The 21,768-nt window shown below is 44.2% G+C and overlaps 2 protein-coding genes across 3 annotated transcripts in view; both read left to right on the forward strand.

The window, feature by feature from the left end:
* LOC123352984 (CGRP receptor component) overlaps positions 1 to 2,596 on the forward strand; it is a 39,458-nt gene extending 36,862 nt beyond the window's left edge. The window contains exons 6-7 of one of the 2 annotated variants that reach the window (XM_044993614.1): positions 1,105 to 1,237; positions 2,233 to 2,596. In XM_044993614.1, coding sequence (XP_044849549.1) covers positions 1,105 to 1,237; positions 2,233 to 2,240 — 141 coding nt within the window. In that variant the 3' untranslated portion in view covers positions 2,241 to 2,596. Of the gene's footprint in view, positions 1 to 1,104 lie in introns of both variants that reach the window. The other variant, XM_044993613.1, reaches the window with a different exon arrangement.
* A 15,400-nt stretch (positions 2,597 to 17,996) lies between these two features.
* TPST1 (tyrosylprotein sulfotransferase 1) overlaps positions 17,997 to 21,768 on the forward strand; it is an 85,051-nt gene continuing 81,279 nt past the window's right edge. The window contains exon 1 of the transcript XR_006574382.1: positions 17,997 to 18,082. The gene's annotated coding sequence lies outside the window, so the exon portion shown is untranslated. The remainder of the gene's footprint in view (positions 18,083 to 21,768) is intronic.

A 21,768-nucleotide genomic window follows, 5' to 3' on the forward strand; every position in this document is an offset into this window, starting at 1 on the left:
CGTTTTCTTCCTGCCATATATTTCTCCAAACTCGCTATCAACCCATGCAAGTTACACCCTGCCGCGTTGCCTGTACTATATTCCCCCTTTGTGTTCTAAAGTAATAATATGTTGTTGGATGTATACAGGAGAATTAATATACTATATATATATATATATATATCTTCTTTAGAGCTAACTGTTTCAAAATTAAGTACTTATGGTGCCTTAGCATATAGCAGAGCTCCCTATGTTTTCTACTAGTGCACTGTGTTGAATAAATAGTAAAATGTTTTTATGAAGTAAAGGAAAAATGGTAAAGGTGGGACCATGCAAAGCATTCAGCGTTGGCCTAACTGTTCCCATTGAAGCATGGCAGAGATTCCCATTGATTTCAGTCGGAGCAGAGGACAGTGCTGAGCACCCTTAAAAATCCCACCCAAAATGTTTATATTTATACGTTTAAAAATAACACCCCTAAAAAACAAACAAACAAAACCTAAAAGGCATTCCTTTCCTCAGCAGGCTAACCAGAAAAAAAAGGAAATTTGGAATCTCTATACCAAAGACGACGTTTGCAAAAGCACCTAAGTTCCTTTTTCAAAAATGATCTAAGCACTTAAGCGCTTAAAGCCTATTTACTTTAGGCTCCTAAATCACTCAGGCACTTTTGGACAATGTTATGCCAAGTCATGCTAGAGAGGTCCTGAGCCCAAAGTCTTAGAAAAATGTCCAAAAGAAAACTTCTGCCAAATGTTCATAACACTATAACTTTAAAACTGGCTCATTTTTGACATTTTTACTTTAAAAATACCAATGTACCCTGGGATGACATATGGAGAGCGACATTTTAGAAAAATAAGTTTCTTTTTGGAGAAGATGAGGTCTGACAAATCTGGCTTATAGTGGTGAGCTAGTTCCCATCAACTATAGAGCAACTATCATTCTGCAGTACATTTTTATCATTAGGATTCAATTTTTTACAAGCAAAAGTTTGCATAATGAGCTCAGACAATGTGTACTGCCCAGCTAATGCAGCACCTCCTAACTGGGTAAATCTTGCCTCTGGAGGTGAGGGAGGAAGTGTGGATTTTACAATGACAGTAGGTTGTTTTGGATTTGCAGATGGTAGAGGAAAGCGAAGAAAGACTAACAGAAGAGCAGATTGAGTCACTTCTTCAAACAGTCTCCAGCATTCTTCCAGGGAACCCAGAGGAAGAGCTGCAGAGACAGGCGACAATGGCAGCTGAAGAAGAAGGTGACCCAGAATAGACAGCATCTGAACCTAAGTTGGCAACATCATCAAAAGCTTAATGAGAAAAGAACCAGCTAAACTTTTTGATTGCAAAGACCATGTCTGGGGTTTTTCACCCGCGGCTTAATCTTGTGTGACATCACTGTACAGTATGTTAATGTTTTATTGTATAAATCATGAGAGCAACAGCTGTTTATAAGAAACATAAATCAAAGGAGACCTCTCATGTCAGCCTTTTGTGAGATGCGAGAAAGATAGTAACTGGCTTCATAACACAGCAGTTTGTGACATAGTGAAAATAAACCTTACGCTTGAATATTCTTTTTTTCCATTACCCATGTAACAGCTGTTCTTTTCTGAGTAGGGTTATATGCAGCTGGCAGTGTTCTAATTATCATAGCAATACACTATAATTATAATTGATTTAATATGTTTTTGAATTACTCAACTGTTTTCCAGAGTGCATTTTACAATGCAGTGTCCGTTCTGTGTGGAAGAAGCCATTTCAGGGTATCGATACACAGTTAGAATAAAGTTCAAAAATTGTTTAGTATCCATATAAGATCAGTAGTAATAGATCCTTATAACTACTAATATCTTTAGGATTGTACCATGGAAGTGGAAGGAATGTAAAGGCTGCGTTGATATGGTAACTAGTCTCAAGGACACCTCTGATATGACCCTATGCTTATTTTAAATATAAGGCCAGATCCTCAGCTGATGTAAATGGACAGAATCCCATCAAAGTCAAGAGGGCTATGCTGATTCAGACCACTCGAGGATCAGGCCCATAAAGTTAGGGTTCTCAGTAATGCAAACAAAAAACAATTTAGAAGTATAAGGCTGCTTTTTTTTTTTCTTTCTTTGAATCACCTGTTGTCTAGGTGTTACATGTAGAAGATTGCACAGTCCACATGAGCTATGCTATCATGGCACAACTGGGTGAGTTAATGATGACACCAGAGCCTTAACTCTGAATTTCCCTATTTTGTTTTCAGAAGTTTAATGAGGCTCAGTCCTTTCTCAAGCAAAACCTCCACTGAAGTCAATACGAGTTTTGTCTGACCACAGACTACAGGATCAAGCACTGAAAGTGCTAGAGATCATTAAATCACAAATCGTACATGTATGGTACAGGCCACACTGTTTCTTCTTACGATATGGCTGCAAACAAAACATGTACCAATCATTGTAATGTGTTAAAAGTCGAAATAAAAAGTTTGAAAAAACTCCTAGGAATTTCGTGGTTGATCGCAGTGGGTGTCAAAATATCTGATGTCTGTTTCCAGCTCTGTCACAGGGCTGGTCTACACTAAGGGGGAAAATCGATATAAGATACGCAACTTCAGCTACGTGAATAACGTAGCTGAAGTCGAAGTATCTTATATCGATCACTTACCCGTCCTCACGGCGCGGGATCGATGTCCGGGGCTCACCATGTCGACTCCGTCACCGCCGTTCGCGGTGGTGGAGTTCCGGAGTCGACAGGAGCGCGTTCGGGGATCGATATATCGCGTCTAGATGAGACGCGATATATCAATCCCTGAAAAATCGATCGCTACCCGCCGATACGGCGGGTAGTGAAGACGTAGCCACAGCCTTCCTTTGTGACACTGGGCAAATAATTTACCATTGCTCTGCCTCAGTTTTCCCTTATGTAAAGTAGAACGGTAATACCTGCTTCACAGGAGTGTTGTCATGCTCAGTTCATAAATATTTGTAAGATGCTTTGAGGCACTGAGATGAAAGGTGCTATTGAAGTAGAAATTATAAGTACTACTATCTTTAGGAAGTAAATAACTGTATATCAGGTGAATACATTCTAAGGCTGTGTTTTAGCACAAGGTGTAGTGACTAGGGTGTTAAAAGGAAAGGTCCAAGTTTTTTATTGTTAAATACATGTAAATATTCATAGTAGAGGGTGGAAGGGAAGCCCTCCAAAATAGTTAATGGACTATCAGACTACTGAAAGATACGTTTTTAAATTTGTTATAAAATTACACTTTTTGGCTCTTACGGGTCATTACTGGTGCTCGACAGCTTGCAGGAATGGGCCATGTCTATTAGAATTGATTGTATTTTCTAAAAGCGAGCTCATGAAATGTCATTATAAAGCTAACAGAGCAAACAGAAGCAAAATCACAAGTCCCTTTAAGATACAAGTGAGTATTTTAACCGCCTTCTTAAGCTGGTTGTTCCACCTCAGAAATTGTTGATTTGTTATAATATATCTGTGCCAGCATCAGTATGGTTTTATGTTGAAAGTTGAAAATGTATTGTTGAGATTTCTAGTAAACTGCCCTTTTACTACATTATTTAAAGTATTTAACAATAAATCACTTCCAGATGAATAAAAATACGTACTTTTGTACAAATACAAGAATAGACTACTTATCTCAATGAAGACACACAAATGATCATTTTCTTGGAAGTATTTTGCCGAATGATATTCTGTGAAAGATTATATAGGGTTTCAACATCTGCATTGCATTAAGGAATTTTGTTTTAACCTGCTGCCTGTATTTTCTGGATGCACAAATACAGGCGGTGGATTCTGGAACTATAACGGCTCTTGCTTCATGCTTGTTTGCACTCCGGTTGGTTACTTGGAAGCCATGATCCTGAGACTCAGAAATGGTTTATGGAAAACAAATATTACCTCATGTGTGAGGTGATATCTTCTGGTGCGCTGTATGTTACATGAAAGAGCTGATTAGTATCTAAGGCCACTTATTTTTTTACTGCTAATCTGTTATCTAGTACTGTAAGTGCATGCTGGGTTATAAAACAGAGAGCAATACACATTCCCTGCCCCAAAGAACTTACCCTCTGAGGCCCTGGTTCAGCAAAGTACTTAAACATTTGCTTAACACTAAGCATTTTTATAATCCTATTGACTTTAATGAGACTACCCACATTTTTAAATTTAGCCACATGCTTAAGTACCTTGCTGAATCGGCCTGAGAGACCAGATGAAACATCACAGAAGTTTAGGTAAAGGAGGGTGTGGAGGAAATATTGCTGCAGAAAATAAAGTAGGACTTCTGAAAGAGGAGGATTTTGAAGAAAGAAAAGAGAGGGAGCACTTAATAGAGAAGAATTTGGTAGATGTTTCCAAGCAGAGGGGACAGCACAAAAAAAGGCATGAAAACAAGAGAGTGAGGTGGTGAAAGGGATAGTAAAGAGAGAACTTTGGAGAAGAGTAAAAGGAAATTAAAGCAGAGGTGTAGGCTGTAAGAGTATGTAGTGTCTTGAAGGTGAGGATGGGTTTGACATTGTTGCTGTAAAAGACAGCAGGCTAGTGAAGGGATTCAAATTGTGAGGAGATGAAGTTAACTGTGGTCTAGAGTGTTCTGGACAGACTGGAGATGGGAGGGGCCAGAGACTTACACCATCGAAGTGAAAAATGAGCCAGGCCGTGGACAAGAGCTTTAGGAGAGGGGCTGGAGAAAAAGTGGAATAAAAAATGACAGTGATCTTGTATTAAGTATGTTCTGAGATTGGACTTTTATGTTTCTCCATAAACTGAGATATCAAGTAATAAGGTGTCTCAGGTAATTCATTTATGGCTCTACAGATAATTTACCTTCCAAACTGACCCATCCAAGTGCTACTAAATGTCGATTCAGAATGCTGCCGCAAAGATCATTTTTCTAGCCCAGTGCTTTGACCATGTCACCCCTCTCCATGCTTCTCTTTTCTGGCTCTCCCTTCTCATCGGATCCAATGTAAGCTGCTTTCCCACCCCCACACACTTTCCACCCTACATATGCATCTCTCATTTGCTATTGAGATGTTGACTTTTGCTGCCTGTGATGCCTGCTACCACCCACTTGTTAAATTAAAAAACAAACAAACAACACCTTTTGTACTTTCTCTTCTGCTGCTCCTGATGCTTGGGAAACCCTCCTCAAAACTGTCCTTTGCCATGATGCCTACAAAAAACATAACGGGTAGATAGCTGCTATCTTGAGATCACTGTCATGCTGACCAATATTGTGTCATTGTTTCCTTGCACACCCACATCTGTCTGTGTTTTGTCTCGGCGTTGGTGCCCACCCCTCACGAGTGCCCCCTTCTGATAGGGTATGTCTGCGTTCTTTAAGTCTGGAGACCCCTTTTAGTGGTTCTCAGGTGGGTTTTCAGTGGCAGCCCTCAGGCTGAGTCACACTGTCTGCACTTTACCCAGCACAAACCCCTTCTGCGGTATACAGTCCACAGGGCCCATCTTTCTCCAACCCTCCTTGGGCTTTAGTCTTCAAGTAGTCCAGCCCGGGTATGGGGCTGTATTCCCAGGGCTTCCTCCCTGGAAACACTATCTTTCTGTAGCCCTCCACAGGCTCACTTCTTACTCAGTCCCTAGCAGCCATCCAGGAGCCTCTTGCTCCCCCGGTCCCTGCCAGCAGGCTTAGCTGTCTGTAGTCCTGCTTCTCTTCCAGGAAGCCAGGCCGGCAGCCAGTTCTTCTGCTCCATGCAGCAACTAACTACGGCTCTGGTCTGCAGATCCTTTTATATGGCCCTCCTGGGCCCTGATTGGCTGCTTCCTCTGCACCCACTCTAGCCTGCTTGGAGGACCTCTCCACTGCTGCTTTCCTGGGATGGGTGTGGCAGAACCCTGAGGCCTCCACCAGGGAGCCTTTGGGCCTAGTCCACCCATCACACCCTCACACTTGGATTGTAAGCTCTTTGGCGCACGGATCCCTGTTTGTTCTGTATTTGTACAGCACTTAGCATAATGAGGTCCTAGTCGCTATGGTAATACACATAATAAATAATGACAGGTTTCAGAGTAGCAGCCGTGTTAGTCTGTATCCGCAAAAAAAACAGGAGTACTTGTGGCACCTTAAAGACTAACAAATTTATTTTAGCATGAGCTTTCGTGAGCTAAAGCTCACTTCTTCGGATGCATAGAATGGAACACACAGACAGGAGATATTTATACATACAGATATTTATATATACATAATAAACTTGTTAAATCATATGTAAATTGTAAAAATTGCTTGACAGTAGAAAAGCTGGGTTGCTGTAATATACAAGCTAGAGGACTAGAGTTAACAATAGCAAGGATGCACTTAGTCTCTAGATATGTCTACACATCATCATAGAAGTTAGAGGCAGAAATATTATTAGGACATCCAGTCCATCACTCTACTACTAAGATGTGTTTTATCTCTCTCTGATTCTTATAACAATATCTCTGAGATAGACACATTTACTTCCCTCACAAAAATCTGGCACTGACATGCTCCTTGTTACAATAAGTTGCCATTAAAAACACGGAGGGACAGATTTTCAGAATTGTGTGATTAGTTTTGTTTACACAGTGACTGCTTGGGTGTACAAACTGGTATTTGTGTGCTCAAATGTCTAGCTAGCTATATGCATCTATACACAAAGCACACAATTGTATGAGGAGTTCTGAAAAATGTGATCCTTAATCTTGAGGGGATAGGAACCTGTATCCATACTAAATAAGCACATCCCATATCGTTTCTAGCTTCTCCCCCTGCAATGTTGTTGTTGGGCCTGGGAAGATTGAAAGCTCTGGTTGTTACAGCACGTAGGCTATAGAAACCTCTCTCTTGGAGAGTTTATGATTTAACTGTCAAAAATCCTCTTGCATTTTGGTATTTTAAAATAGAAGAATAAAACCAGAAACCAGTTGGCTGGTCACAGACCTTAGTATGTGTGCTGCAGGTGAGGTCTGCTAGCCTTGTAACTTGCATAGTTTATGTTCTGAGGGATAGTATGAGGAAAAACAACCTGGTTCATTTACATGTCGGTGCCCATCCAAACGCTGAGCTGTGCATTTGTCACAACATTGATATGTGAGACGGGAAGGACTGAAATAAGATCGGTGTTTAGTCAATGTCTGTGTTGCTTCCCCTTGCCCATATGTGCACAATATCTTCTCTTACAACTCTTTGACCCAGAGGTTGAAAGATGCTTTGCATTCCAGTTAGGAGTTGAATGGCAGCGTGGACTAATAAATAAGGCATTGAATAGGCCACAGAAGACTTGGGTTCTAATTCTTGACCTGCTGTGTGATCTTGGGCAAATCACTTCACTCCTCTGTGCCTGTTTCCCTTTCCTCCCTTTAGTCAATTTCGACTATTTAAGCTTTTGGGGATGATCCTTTTCTTTTTGTTTGTACAGAGCCTTGCACAACAGGCCTCAGCAATCTCAGCTGGGTGCTCTAGGGATTATCATAATACAAATAGCCAGGAAACAAATAATTGTATTATTTTTAGCAGGAATCCAATGGAAAATCTTCTTTTGCATGAAGGACACTGAAGCTGGAGTGCAGCAGAATCTTGCATTGTGTCATCTGTCGCATCAGTGACTGGAGCCTGAAAATCACTGCAGGTGTGTTGAAGCTGTCCTGTGATAAAGTCTGCGGGCTTTGCATCTTTGATAATGGTTTCTCTTCCAAAGGAGGCTTGTATGAGATGCCAAGAGCATGACACAGACTTGGTTGACCTCGGGAGTTGCCATTTTACTGTAATATGATCACAGACTTGCACTCATGTTTTTTATTCCATTCAATGGGCCGGATTCATCCCTGCTATCACTCTGCCGACTTTAACTTGGCCCAAAGTCTAAAACAGTTTGCCCGTTTACATTGGTTGGGCCCAGTCCATTGGCGTCAATGGGAGCAAGGTTGGAATCTTAGTTTAGTGAGTTAAATTAAGCCCCATTCATGGCTGCGTATAATCTAGATACTGGTTTTGAAACACTCACATTTATTCTGTGTTGCATTTTCTGTGACTGCGTTCTCTCTCTCTCCCTGAGGTAATCTCTCTGTCATGCCAGCTCTAAGAACAGCACATTCTGTAGCCCAATGAATGTTTCACATTATACAAATGAAACATGCAAACTTGTATTTAAACACATGCTTTTTAAGAATTGATTTGACTGCAGACTGTTGTCGTTTCAGTGCTGTTTGCAAAACTGTCGATACAGCCACGTGCCCCCAGTGGATCCAGTTATAAAGTGTAATTATTTTTCCTTTTAGGAGCAAGTAGTGTTCCCTAATGGTTAAAGCAGGTGACTCCCCGGGAATAGGGATTGAGAGGTTTTGTTTCTGGATCTGTCACTGAGTCTCTGTAACTTGGAATATGTCTCTCAATCTCCCTGCTCCTCTGTTTTCCTTATGTAAAATAAATATAAGAAGTCATTGGGCTTAATTAGTTGTAAGTGCTATGGGATCCTGCAGTGAAAGGTGCTATAGAAGGAATAAGCCTTATTCCAAATTGTGCAAATCGTATCCTATACTCAAGCTGTTTGATACTTTTGGCCATAGTGTTTCAGCAGAGGGAGGTGGTGGTATTGAGGGGAAGTGCTAGGGTGGTATGCTCACCTAAAGCAGAGATTCTTAGCCCTTTTCTGATTGTCATCCCAAATCTTGCTACGTGTAACTTTGTACCAGGCCCTCAGGGTTCCAGGGTGCTTCAAAGTGTGCAGCATAGAAATAGTGGCTTTCTCTGTGTGCTGTTGCTGGTATCTGAAATGGACAGATGGAATGGTTGCAGGCAAGTGGCTGAGTGAATCCATTTAATCAGACACTGGCAATGGGAACAAATTCACAACTCCTCCGACAACGGCAGGCGACCCCCTCTTGAGTATCTCTGGCCTACAGCGCACTGCTGGGAAAACCTCCTGTCAACAACTGAACAAGTGTATATACACCATGGCTCCTGAGAACTTTATAGTGACGGGGGAATCCTCAGATCCTCCTCCTCCAAAAGTACAGGCCTCCAAATCTCGTTTCCATTACTTAGTAGCAGTTTTAGTTCCTCCAGTAGAGGGCAGCGGCAGAATGAGATTGGAGTGATGGAGCGGCTGATTAGGGTGACTGCTGCCCAGATATCCTGATTTTATACACATAGTCCTTGTATTTGGGGCTTTGTCTTATATAGGTGCCTATTACCCCCCCCACCACCACTTGTCCCGATTTTTCACACTTGCTGTCTGGTCACCCTAAGACTGATTGATTCCTAATAACGGGTGATGACCATAGTAGCGGCATGTGGTATATCAGCTGATGCTTTGCTCGTAAGGCAAGATGACAAGAAGTTGAACCAATGTGTTTGGAAATGAAAGTTACTTCATGTTGGAATTGTATTTAACAACTATTATTAATTGTTACAGCACCCAAAGAAGTGCTAATTATGTCTCAGAACAAACAGGAAGACACAGTCACTGTCCCAGAGTTTGCCATCAAGTGTCAGACATGACACAGCTAGTGAAGATAACTAACCATAGAAAGATAGTGTTGTTTAGTGGTTAGAGAGCAAGAGACTGGGTGTCAGGAGACCTGAATTCTAATATCAGCTCTGACACAGACCTGCTAAGTGACCTTTGGGTAAGTCACTTCTCTCTTGGCCTCAGTTTCCCCATCTGTACAATGGCATTCATACCATTTATCTTCTTTCTAATGCACTTTGAGTTCTATGTAAATGCAAAGAACCAGGATTGTTAAAGGGACGGTGCCAGGAAGGGGCAGGTTATCAGCCGGGAGGCTGCACAGTCACTCATTTTAGACAATTGTGCGTCCTGATGGCTGAATTAATTTTTTCACAATAACTGACTCCCAACGATGCTGTGGCTTTATTGAAGTGTTTGATTTTTCATGTTGTTTTGGGATTGGGGTGGAAACGGTGTGGTCATTTGGCAGCCTTGTCTATACTGGCATTTTCGCCTCCGCGGGTGGCTAAAAATCCAGCATACACAAGCCCCAAATAACTCTCAATCTAAACAAAAAAGCAAGATGCTAATGTCCTGTTAATACTATTGATGAGATTATGTGCATTTTGTTGGTCTGTGAGGAGAGAGTTCATTACAAGGAATTTGATGTTAAAGTTATTGGAAAGTTAAGCACCAGTCTTTATCAGCCTTGGCATTTGTGTTGCTGGGAATTACGTCCCGATACAGGCATGTTTTCCCCATGCTGGGAGTCATTTAAATCATTTGTAACAGAGAGAGCACACAACTGAACTGTGTGGTAAAATAACGTTCAGTTACAGGCTCCAACCTTTTAAATTCAAGATGGGCCCGAGCCGTGGAGTTTGGGTCCAGAGCCAAACTGGAACTTTCACAAAATTCTTGGGTGACCATCACAAGCTATTGGACTTGATAATGTTCACTTAAACAGCAGGGAAGATCGAGTTCCTCCAGTGCAAGGATTACTGGGTGGAGTTCTGTGGCCTGTGTTATGCAAGATATCAGTCTAGAAGATCATTGTAGGTCCTTTCTGGCCATAAAAACTTGTGTGACAGCTCCTCAGCTGGTGACTTCAGTGGAGCTATGGTGCTTTCACCAGCTGAGTGGATCCATCCATCTAGGGAAGTTCAAGAGGAGTGGGATTCCGGTGCTGCAGTTTCTAATTCAAGCAGATGTTTTGCTTGTCTGGTGACACCAAAATTCAGTATCTCGGGGTAGACTGGATTAGAGCTCTGGGAGGACAAAAGATTGGCATTTTTGCTCCTTAAACCAGTGGTCTGGTAGAATCCTAGAACTAATAGAAGAGGCTTGTGGTGACGTAGCAGAGATCGGAAGGTGGAAGTTTCTCAAGGTTTTTGGGTAGCTGGAGACAGCTAGGAAACTGGCACCGAGCAGGGACCAGCCTGTGAAGTGAAGGAAGCTGGTACCTGAAGCTCTGTGGAAAGGCTTGGATGTAATTATTCCCTGTAACTTGCTACTAGTCTTACTACTGTCCCTACCCAAGAAGGTCTGCAGTGTCTTGCTGCCGACGTTTGGAAGGGCTGCTGAGAGCTTTTTGCTACAGTTTTCCCCCCATTGGGTCCTTCAAAGCCAGTTTGGGGTGGTGGGTGGAGGAACTTGGAGGAAAATACAAGAGAGAGGGAGGTGCTGCTGCTGCTGCTGCCGTGTCCCTGTTTAACATTGCAGTGATTGTTATTAACAAGGTGCTGATGGAAGCCAGACAGCTTTGCTGCCATGTGGGAGCGAGAACCACAGCTAGTGGCCTTCATGTCATCCAGACCCTAAATGTAACCTTTCATCGGGCAGCTAATGCTCACAAGCCTGCCTGTTCCCCGGGAGATTTGTGACTGCTCTGCACAGTGCAGATTGATTTAATTAATGTTACGGGATTAACTAACTGGAGGATTAATTTGTTATTAATTATTTGCAAAGCACTTTGGAAAGCAGCCAAGTGAGAGATAAGTGGTATCAATATTAGTACAGTTATTATACATTACCAAACCTTCAGATTTGAAGCATTAAGCTTCTGTGTTTGCCTTCCAGACCCAATCAAGTATATATATATATATATTCTCCCTGATTGCCCAGGATAGATACACATGGATGTTACCCTCTGAAAATAGGGGTATTGCAGGTATGAAGTTGCAGGAGGGAAAGGGGTGTGGCTGAGAAGACAGCACCTTTGAGTTTCTCTGGAACAGTATTATTTTTTAATCTGTAGTGACAGTTTAGCCATGTGATATCAGAACACACCCCTCTTGTGCTAATAAGAATACTTTGCATGTACGTAGCCTCTTTCTTCAAAGGAAGCCAGAGCTCTTTACGAGCATTAATTAACCATTTCAACACTCCTATAAGGCAGGTAAGTGGCATCATCCCCATTTTAAAGATGGTGAAACGGAGGCCTGGCATTGGTGATTTACCCAAGATCCCACAGCGAGTCAATGGCAATCTGTTTTTGGTTGGGACGGCGGTAAACCTCACGAAAGAAAATATTCTGTTACTGCAGAAAGATTTCAGACTACAAGAATTAACTGAACTAACAGAGCTTCAGCCAAGTCGCTTTGGTTAAATGTTCAGTGCACTTAGAAGACATCATTAAACCCTTAAGTCCTTTGCAGGCCACAAGCAATAGAATCTGTCGAAGCATATTGGTTGAATTAATTTCCTTACCTATTAAGAATCTTTCTTGTATTAATTTTACTGGTTTATAAAGCGATCTTCAACGGTGTGTGAGATGATGTAAAAGTTTTAAGATTATAATTTGAAACAAAAGTGGCCCAGGAACCAGCTAAGGGGTGAGGTGGGAGGGAAACCATCTGAAAGGAAAATGGGAAGCCCAAAAGGATCAATAGCAAAGCCTTACTGAGCTTTGAAAGTAGCCACAGAGCAGACTCCAGTTGAGACACACAAGAAGCAATGCCGTAGATGGCCAGCTCCCCAGTGTAACAGAAGTCATGGAGTTGGTGGCTACTGATTCCTGTCATGTACAGGACACTAACCTTTTGTAATGCTGACCTACATGCGGTGACTGGGGTCCGGGAATTAAGAACGTTCTCTTAAACTCACTCTTGACACACAGCCTGTGCCAGATTCAGCCTAGGGAAGAAGTTTAGAGACAAACTCTGCTGTAGAGGGACACGAGAAGATGGGCGCTCAGGTACATAGTTTAAGATTCTGTTTTTCCTTTGGCTGTAACAAAGCTTCTTACAGATAATTATCCTCTTCCCGTCTAGCATAGTGGTGCTGAGCTGGCGTTTTTACGTTCACCCCAGGAGGTGTGACTCCGCCTGACTAAAAGACATCTCCGTTCTCCTCCGGGCATCGAATATTCTGTTTTTAATTAAGCTTTGTTTTAATTCTCTCAGTAAATTTTCCTACTGGTGACAAGTGTTGGATTGAAAGCCCTGGAGACCAAAGTGCCAGATGCAAAGAAAAAGGTAGCTGCAGTCTTCACTGATGTGCTTCAGCTCTGATAGGGAGGGGCCATGTCTATGGGTAAGAATCTCCTTGGCCTCTCTGGTGAGGACGCGACCCAGAGTGGCAGTAACTGCCCTGATTCTGACTGGTGGAGGCAGTTGTCCTCCAGGCCTGACTGAAGCCCCCTCCCCACCAGTTAATTTCACAGCATTGAAAATACTCTTCTAAGTAAATAACTAGGTAGAAGTAGCTACAGTGGGTTATGGATTTGCAGCGCTCTGTGGTTGGATCACCCTTTCTCTCTAAACCAGGTAAGATGATCAGTGTGACCCCACTTGAACGCAAGGCAGTGGGCATGATGAACACGTGCCTTTCCCCAGCCCCTTGTCTGCAGCCCCCTGATTTGATACCACGCTTGTAAGCTTTGATGCTAGGGTTGCTGTCTTGTGTTTGGATCCCAGGTATCTCCCCGAGTAAGAACCATTCGAGGCGTCTGGATGGTGGAGAACAAAATCCAAGTTGTAGCATAGCATCAGCCACCCCGGACGTGCTGCACTTGTCACTGGGGCTGGGCCAGATTAAACACCACGCACGGTATGTTTGTCCCTGGCAGTCTGTGACTCGGGTCATGGAGCGATGTCATCATGAACAGCCTGGAGAGCACATGAGGCAGATGGCCTGTTGGATAGAGCCCCACAGTGCCCAAGGCTGGGAAGACCTGTTCTTGCTGATGACCTTCTGAGGGCGTGGGTATATCTACAATTCGAGCTGGGTGTGTGTGGGAGGGTGTGTGACATACCCATGCTAACGGCGATGGCTAAAAATAGCAAGTAGCTGTGCCGGCATGAGCCATGGGACAGGCTAGCGGCCCTGAGTACATGCCTATGATCATACTCCCGGGGTGGCTAGCCACTCCTGCTGCTGCAAATGCACTCTGGTTTTCGCGTGCAGGCGCTCACTGAGCCAGCACAGGTATGTGTCCTCGAGCTGGGATGCCCTCCCCCAGTTCCCAGTGTAGACATATCCTCTGGCCAGCTGGGGCGGGCTGCTGTTAGGGCAGCTGTGGGAGGGCTACAAACCCTATGAAGCCAGATATAAAGCCCTGCCCCTGAAGAGGCAAGGTCCTGGCTGCTGCAATTGTCAGAGCAGCCAGGGAGGGGAACTGGCCATTCCCGCTGCCTGGAACAAGGTCTGCCTCCCTAGCCCCTGGGGCAAGGGGCTCTGTGTGAAGTGGGCATGAGCCCTGCCCCCTAAGACAGGAGCCCATGTGGTTGTGGTGGGGGTGGGGGTTGCTCAGGAGAGCAAAGGGCCCTACTACTCTGTTCTGTGCATTGACTTTTCCTTTATTTAAAACTAAAATGATGACGACTGCATTATTTGCCACGGCAGAGCCACAACCTCATCCATTTCCTGCCATGGCAACTAGCTTTGCTCATCACCAGTCCCTGAAGCCATCCAGCCCCATGTACCCTCTCCCTCTGCCGAACCCACAACGTTATGGTTGCAGAATTGTTCCTCCAAAGCTTGAAACCCGGTTGCTTTGATGTGCTCTCTGTCTAGGCCGATGTGGTTTAAAATCCTTGTTTATGAATTCCATTGCCAGTGCCTCGTTTTAACAGACATCTTTGCTGCAGACCAAGTATGTGTAATTAGTGACTTGGCCTAGCTGAGCTCGCGTCGCGACATCCTGCAGTGCTCAGAGACCTGCTAAAGAGAAGCTGGCACCAATCAGATGGACCTTCTTATTTTATGGGGCCGGAGAGCAGTTTCATTGTTCATAAGAACAGCAGCTCACTGCAGTGTGAAAGTGTAGTTCAGTGTAAGCATTCTGCCTCCCACCCCAGGCCTCCCTTAGAACAGACAGTTGGCCAGCGTGGGTCTCTCTGGGGCTCAAGGAAAGCGTAGAAGTGAATGTAAGGAACCTACTCTAGGCATGCAGCAAATCTCAGCTGATTCTTCTTGCTGAATGTGCTGCTTGTGCACCAAATGCCTGACTCTCTCCTGTGAAGGATCTGAATTGGGGATTCAAATCCTGAGGGGCCTGGGTATTTGCTTGCCCACTCTGGGAGTGCTCCCGGTTCACCCCTCCCTTTTCATTTAGGAAATTCAACCTGTTGCCCAGGTCCTGACCCTGCAAGGGAACAAGCACTCTGGTCCAGATCCCGCAAAGCATTGAATGACATGTTTAACTGTAAGCATGTGAGTAGTTAAAGTTAAGCAGGTGCTTAAGCGCTTTGGCCTTGATCTAACAAAGTGCTTCTCACCTTGCAGAATCAAGCACGTCTGGCATACCTAGAAGCGTTATACGATCCTGTCCTATCTGTGGGGTGTTGGCAAAGCAGGAGAACCCAGAGCAACACATCAGAAGAGAAACCTGGGGAACCAGGGCCCGCTCTACTGCTAGCTCAACACTGGAGTGAGGGACAATCCTAGGCAAAAAACAAAGGTATCTCTTGCTGTCCCAGCCTGGACTGGCATTGCTGCCTAGGTTATGTATAAGAGCTGGGCACACCTTTGTTTTTCAGCTGAAACTCTTCCTGTCTGAAAAATGCCGATTTGGGTAAACTGAAGCATTTCCAGAGTTCAGGATGATTTCGGGGAAACAAAAAATGAAATTTGTTTTGAAAATGTCAAAATAAACCATTTCAACAAAGATTGAAACAAACCATTTTGATTTTTCAGGCTAGATTCACAAGGGGCATTAGGTGCCATTCACAAAACTGGAGAAGGAGGGGGTGATGTCCCCGTTATAGTCAGTAGCCCAGTCACCTAGCGCACTCCCCTGGCAGGTTTGAATCCCCGCTCCGGAGCAGGGACTTGAACTTGGGTCTTCCCCCTCCTAGGCAGATGAGTGATCCGTTGAGTACTCCGGTGGGAATCTCTCCTGTTGAAGCTGTTCTATGTGGTATAAATTATTAAATTATTCATTGGCGCAAGGACAAAAACCTGAGTGTCCCGTTTCCCCACTCCCATGAGTGCTATAATCACTGAGCTGTAGAGTCATTCTCACTTGCTCTCTGGCACAACGCCCATTCAGGTCTTTTATACAAAGTAGAGAATCCTCAGTGAGAGAGTGGGAGAGCCCCTCACCCCAGAACAGCCGATATCCCAGCAGAGAGGGCACTGACCTGAGATGGATTCACATTCCTGCTCCCCAGCAAGGCGAGTGCCCTAACCACTGAGCTGTTGGGCATAAGGGGGGTGCCACCACCCGTGGTTTTGTGACTCTAGACCTTCATTTCCTTTAACTTTTATTAAAGAAGGTTAAAAATGCCCCGAATCAAAATGTAACATTTCATTGCAGGTCAAACAGAACATTGTTTTTTCTTTTTTTGATTTCCCAAACATTCCGGTTTCTGTTTGACCAGCACTGATTTTTTTTTCCCCTCGGAACTGTGCCAGAGAACCAAAAAATCAGTTATTCACCCAGTACTGCTTAATGTGCTTATTTGTGCCCTCTCCTTGGTCTTTCTTGAAGACCAAGAAACATGTAGCTGGGCAAACAAAAACGGAACAGACCGAGTACAGCTCCCTTTAGTATCTACTATCTGCCTTGCTCCTCCCAAGCAGCAGGGGCAGCAGGGGAGAAAACACAACAGGGCTTTTTTTTGGAAAATGTAACGTGTGGGCAATGGAGGCTGGCATCATGGGCCGATAAGAGGCGAGCTTGGTTGTGAAGGAGAGATGATGGGGGCAGTGGAGGCTGACAGGGAAAGGCCTGGAAAGTAAAGACAAGATAGTTGAGACGCAATAACTCTGTATATCCTGTTCAGCGTTTCTTCAGGGTTAATTCCATGTTCGTGATGTCCCCACCAAAGTAAGTAAAAAGTCGGGATATTTGTATTATTCATATAGCAATTTGGGCCTGATTCTCATTTAAACTAAGGCCCCTTTGCACCATCCTGGCAGCGTACAGAGGTCTTAAAACAGGTATAAAAGTTTTAAGGCTCTTTTACATTTCCCGAGTCGTGTCAAGGAGGTTTATTGTAAATGACAGTGTGGCCTTATAAATGCTTATGGTGCTTTAGTGATTCGAACTGGTTTAAATTTTTGGACTGAAAAAATTTCCTGTCAAAATCAATCTGGGTGGGGACTTCACTAAGAATTTGCACATTGCTCTCTGCTGAATGTATTGTTTTATGTGGCTAATCATAGGTGATCACCGCCTAAGAGCAACCTTCTGTGTCTCACACACAATACGATTCTCCAGTTTCAAAGCACTGGATCAACTTACCCAGGTGAAGAAAATTAGCATTTGCCACTTTTGAAAGCCAAATATTCATTCTTTGTTTCTTTATGGCATAATCTTTAATGTCTTCAATTTAACATAATCCAGCTGTGCTTTCCAGCTCTGGGTTTGTGTGTTCTGTAAAGCTGAGCACTAACAGGGCCTCAGTCCTTTAAGCTTTTTTGTCATAAGACGTAGGGTTGGGGGAGCTGATCCCTTTTGTTATAGACCAGGTGCTGTCAAAGAAAGACCATCCAAAAATAGATCATGTGAGCTGTTAAAACAATCCAGCTATGTGGAGAATGCTGTACTTTTCATTTCTTGTGCAATTTGTCCAGGAGAAGAATTGGATCCAAACCCTTGCATTTGGGTGGCATTAACAATCTTGAACCTGGAGCTGCATTTCACTAGCTTTATCATTATAGTGGGCTGACCCAAAATTCTGGATCCAAACATCCCCGAACTTTGGAGTGTTCCAAATCCAGATCCAAACGTTGCCTCTTTGGCATCTCTCCACTGGTTTATAGACACTAGTAAGAGGCATAAGGGCTATTAGCTACATTCTGTGATTTTTTCTATCTTTGTTCTCATTGCAAAGGCAGTTCTGTACACTCTAAAAGTTGTGAGGTGCAGAAGGTCAGAGCTTTGGCGAAAAGATGGCAAGATATGCACATGCCTAATTCAAAAAAATGGGTGGTGAGAAAGAAACAGTGTAGATTTCCGCAAAAGCATGTATTGCATGATGTTGCTTTAGTTCTTGTTCCAAGCCTTTGCTTAGTCACACCGCAATGGTCCTCACACCTGTGCAGCCAACCCAGTTTTAAGACGGTTCATTCCGCCTAACCTAGAACTAAGAACTCAAACTCATTGTACTTTTCTGTTTGGAAGGTTGCCTTCGGGGATCTGTGCTGATATCGAGGGAGTGAGGAACCCTGAGTACTTTCTCTGGAGCAAAGAGGATTCAGAATGAGAAGGTAAAACTCCAAACAAGGTTCTCTTAACGAATCACAACATTCTACACAGCGTCATAATAAAGTAGAGTAAGGTTCCTGTTTGGTTCTGGGTGTGAGTCAAGATGCTGATATTATTATTGCTTTATATATTCATAAAGAGAGCGAGCCAGTGCAAAACCTGTATTTAAATACCCACTTGTATTTAAATACCCAGAATAGGAGTTAAGTGTGCATAGCCTCATGCAAGCCCTCTATATGGAGGCAAATTTCACCATGAGCCTCCAAGACCATTGTAGGTGCCATACAGACAATTTAAAATGCGACAGTCCCATCACTAAAGAGTTTACAGTCTCAGGGCCCGGATCCGGTGGACACCATGTGCATGGGACCTAAGTGAAGAGGCAGCATGAAAAGTGGCAGCAAAAGAGAGGGAGGGGGCTGGGGCTGGGCGTTAAGGGTGACAAATAGAAACGGATGAGTTCTCTTCGTGGTAGCCGTTCGTCAGTGGAAATCACAGAAGGGAGTTGTGGGTCATTCTTGGCAAAGGATCGGGGTCTGCATATTTCTGCACGTGTGCTCATTGGTATGGGAACACCCTGTATGCATCCCCCCCCCCAAACAGTATTAGAAATAGATTATATGAGGAGAGGGGAGCTCTTGGGCTCATCTTGGTTGGCACTGGCCCATACTAACCTGGCTCCCATTTGGGGGTGATGCCTCCTGTTTCCAGATGCCAGCCCTTTAAGTGTTTGACCATTTTGGATGGATTATGGCTCCCTTCTAGAAATCCTGTAAAATGTGCCATAGCCTCTGTCTGAGCTTTACGTCTGAACTGGCTTGCACAGTGGAAATAATTTCAAGGAAAATGAATACGTTTTTGTTTTTTCTTTTTTAGACTACTCCTATTCAGTTGATTTTTTTTCAGGCAGTTCAGTTGTTTTTTATTAGAAAATTTAGTGTCAACTCGATGAGTTTTAGACCTTGTGGTCTCTTCTGGCCCTGTGATTCTATGAATTGTTGCTTGACATAGACTGTTTGCTGGATTAAAAAAGAATGCAAGCAAGCACGCTCCAGCTAAAGCCTGAAGATATTTCAGTGTTTTCCTTCCATCAGGGTTGTTACTTTGTTATACAACAGTGAAAATGGTCAGACCCACCAAACTGTTTCAACTTCCAGCTGCAGACACTACAGAATTAATGAACTTCTCTGTAAACTAGTCGGGGCTGTTTCCAGGGGTGGATAAAAAACCCTTTGGCCAGTTCTGGCTGGGGGTGGTAGAGGGGGATAGTGGAATTTGTAATCCCGGCCAGTATAAACATTTAGCTTTTTCCTGTCCAAAGCCCTGCCTCCAAGGGTCCACCTCAGGGTTCTGTGAAAATTAACCTCTTTGCACAACTTCCCGTCCAGGCTGCCCTGCTGCAGCAGACATGGAGATGTTGCTCAGAAAAGGGACAGCCAGGCCAGGGCTATCACTTCGTATGTTGCAGCATTTTAAAGGCATCCCAGTGGCTTAAACATTCAGGAGAACTGAAAAAGACACAAAACAAAACAAAACCCCCCACAATTTGGGCCTTAGGTTACATTCAGGCCCCTTTATGCCTCTCCGGTACTAGAAAAAGGCCTTAAAGTGAATGGAAACAGTCCCCCTGAGAATACCCCTCGACAGAGGGTGTTCCGAGGTGGTGCAGGGCTGGCATCCGGCTCCACACTGACCCTGCTTCTAGTGAATGAGATGTGTTGGGAGAATTGTAGTACAGGTATTCTCTGCTTTTCTGGGCCCATAGAGGCCACGGGAGCCAGTGTGTAAGTTAGTGCAGTCCTGAGGCTGCTCTACCTTACACCGTGGACTAGGAATGGGCTTGCATGGCTCCATAATACATGGAGCGCTGCACAAAGATGATTTAAAGCAGGGGTCTCAAACATGCGGCCCGCGGGCCGCATGCGGCCCTCGGAGTTCTTCCCTGCGGCCCGCGGAGCTCCCCCAGTTACTTCCTGCCGCCACCAAACTCCCCTCACCCCTGCCCCTCTCCCCGAGTTATTTTCTAAGCTCCCCGCGCGCTGCTCCCCAATGTTTGGGGCCGGGTCTCTCCCCTGGTCCCACCTGCCGCCCCCACGCGCCTCCCCCCAGTGTCTCCCGGCCCCCACTTGCTGCCCCCTCACCGTCCGGGAGCTCACGCTGACTCCACTCCTCCGCTATGCCGGCTTCCGGCATCACCTGCTGCTGCAGGGTCCTAGCGCCCCCCAGCACTAAGCCAGGGCACGCTGCCCTTCCCCTGCCCTAGTCCTGAGACTCTCCAATGCCCCGAGCCTCTCCAATGCCTCAAACCCCTCACCCTCAGCCCCACAGCCCTCACCCCTGCACCCCCTCCTATCCCCAAACTCCGTCCCAAAGCCTGCACCCCCACCCCCTGCCGCAGCCTGGAGCCTGCACCGAGCACAGAGCCTGCACTCCAGACCCCCTCCCCCACCCAAACTCCCTCCCAGAGCCTTAGGCAGTAAATCTAAGTGCGTGTTTTGTCCTTTGAGTGAGGTGCATTACTGAGTGTATATATTTATTAAAACTGCTTGGAAATGACTTCGTCAAAAAAAAGAACACTCATGGAAGAAAAGAGAGTTTTCCAAGACAAATGGGAGAATTTATATTTTTTCACAGAGGTAAAAGATAAAATTCAATGCCTTATTTGTCAGCAAACGATTGCTGTTCCCAAGGAGTATAACGTGCGTCGGCACTATGACACGATGCACCGTGAAAAATATGATGCATTCACCGGAAAAATCCGAGAGGAAAAAGTTCAGCAACTTAAAGCAGCATTTGCCAAGCAAAGAAATTTATTTTCAGGGATTAACAAGTCTAGCGAAGATTCAGTAAGAGCAAGTTTTGTGATAAGCGAAATGATAGCTAAATCATCACGACCTTTTACAGAAGGCTTATTCATAAAAGAATGTCTTATGAAGGCCAGTGAAATTTTATGTCCTGATAGGAAGAAAGTTTTTGAAGGCATAAGCTTGTCTGCAAATACAGTTGCCTGCAGGATAACGGATTTAGCTGATAATGTGCAAAAACAATTGATTCAAATGGCAAAAGACTTTGAAGTATTTTCAATTGCTCTTGATGAGAGTACAGATGTATCAGATACCGCACAGTGTGCAGTGTTCATTAGAGGTGTGGACTGCAATTTGAATATAACTGAAGGATTGCTAGACTTAATGCCACTGAAGGGTACCACAACGGGACGTGACATATTTCAAGGATTGGAAGAGTGCATTGAAAAAGCTGCGCTGCCATGGAACAAACTCGTATCTTTGGCTACGGACGGTGCGCCATCAATGTGCTCTGAAAACATTGGTGTGGTTGGATTATTGAAGACCAAACTGAACAGCCTCAATATACCAGGAATTAGCTTCACCAGTATACATTGTATTTTGCACCAAGAAGCCCTGTGTAGTAAAAGTCTACAAATGAAAGAAGTTATGGATGTAGTTGTTAAAACTGTTAATTTTATACGTGCACGAGGGCTGAATCACAGACAGTTCACTTCTTTTCTAGCAAGTATGGACAGTGAATATGGGGAACTTCTGTATCACACTCAAGTTAGATGGCTGAGTCGTGGAAATGTTTTGAAGCGTTTTTTTGCACTTAAAGAGGAGATTGATTCCTTCATGAAAATGAAAAACAAGGGGGTTCCACAGCTTGCTGATTCCACTTT

Source organism: Mauremys mutica, chromosome 19 (genome assembly GCF_020497125.1).
Source record: "Mauremys mutica isolate MM-2020 ecotype Southern chromosome 19, ASM2049712v1, whole genome shotgun sequence".
Taxonomy (NCBI): domain Eukaryota; kingdom Metazoa; phylum Chordata; order Testudines; family Geoemydidae; genus Mauremys; species Mauremys mutica.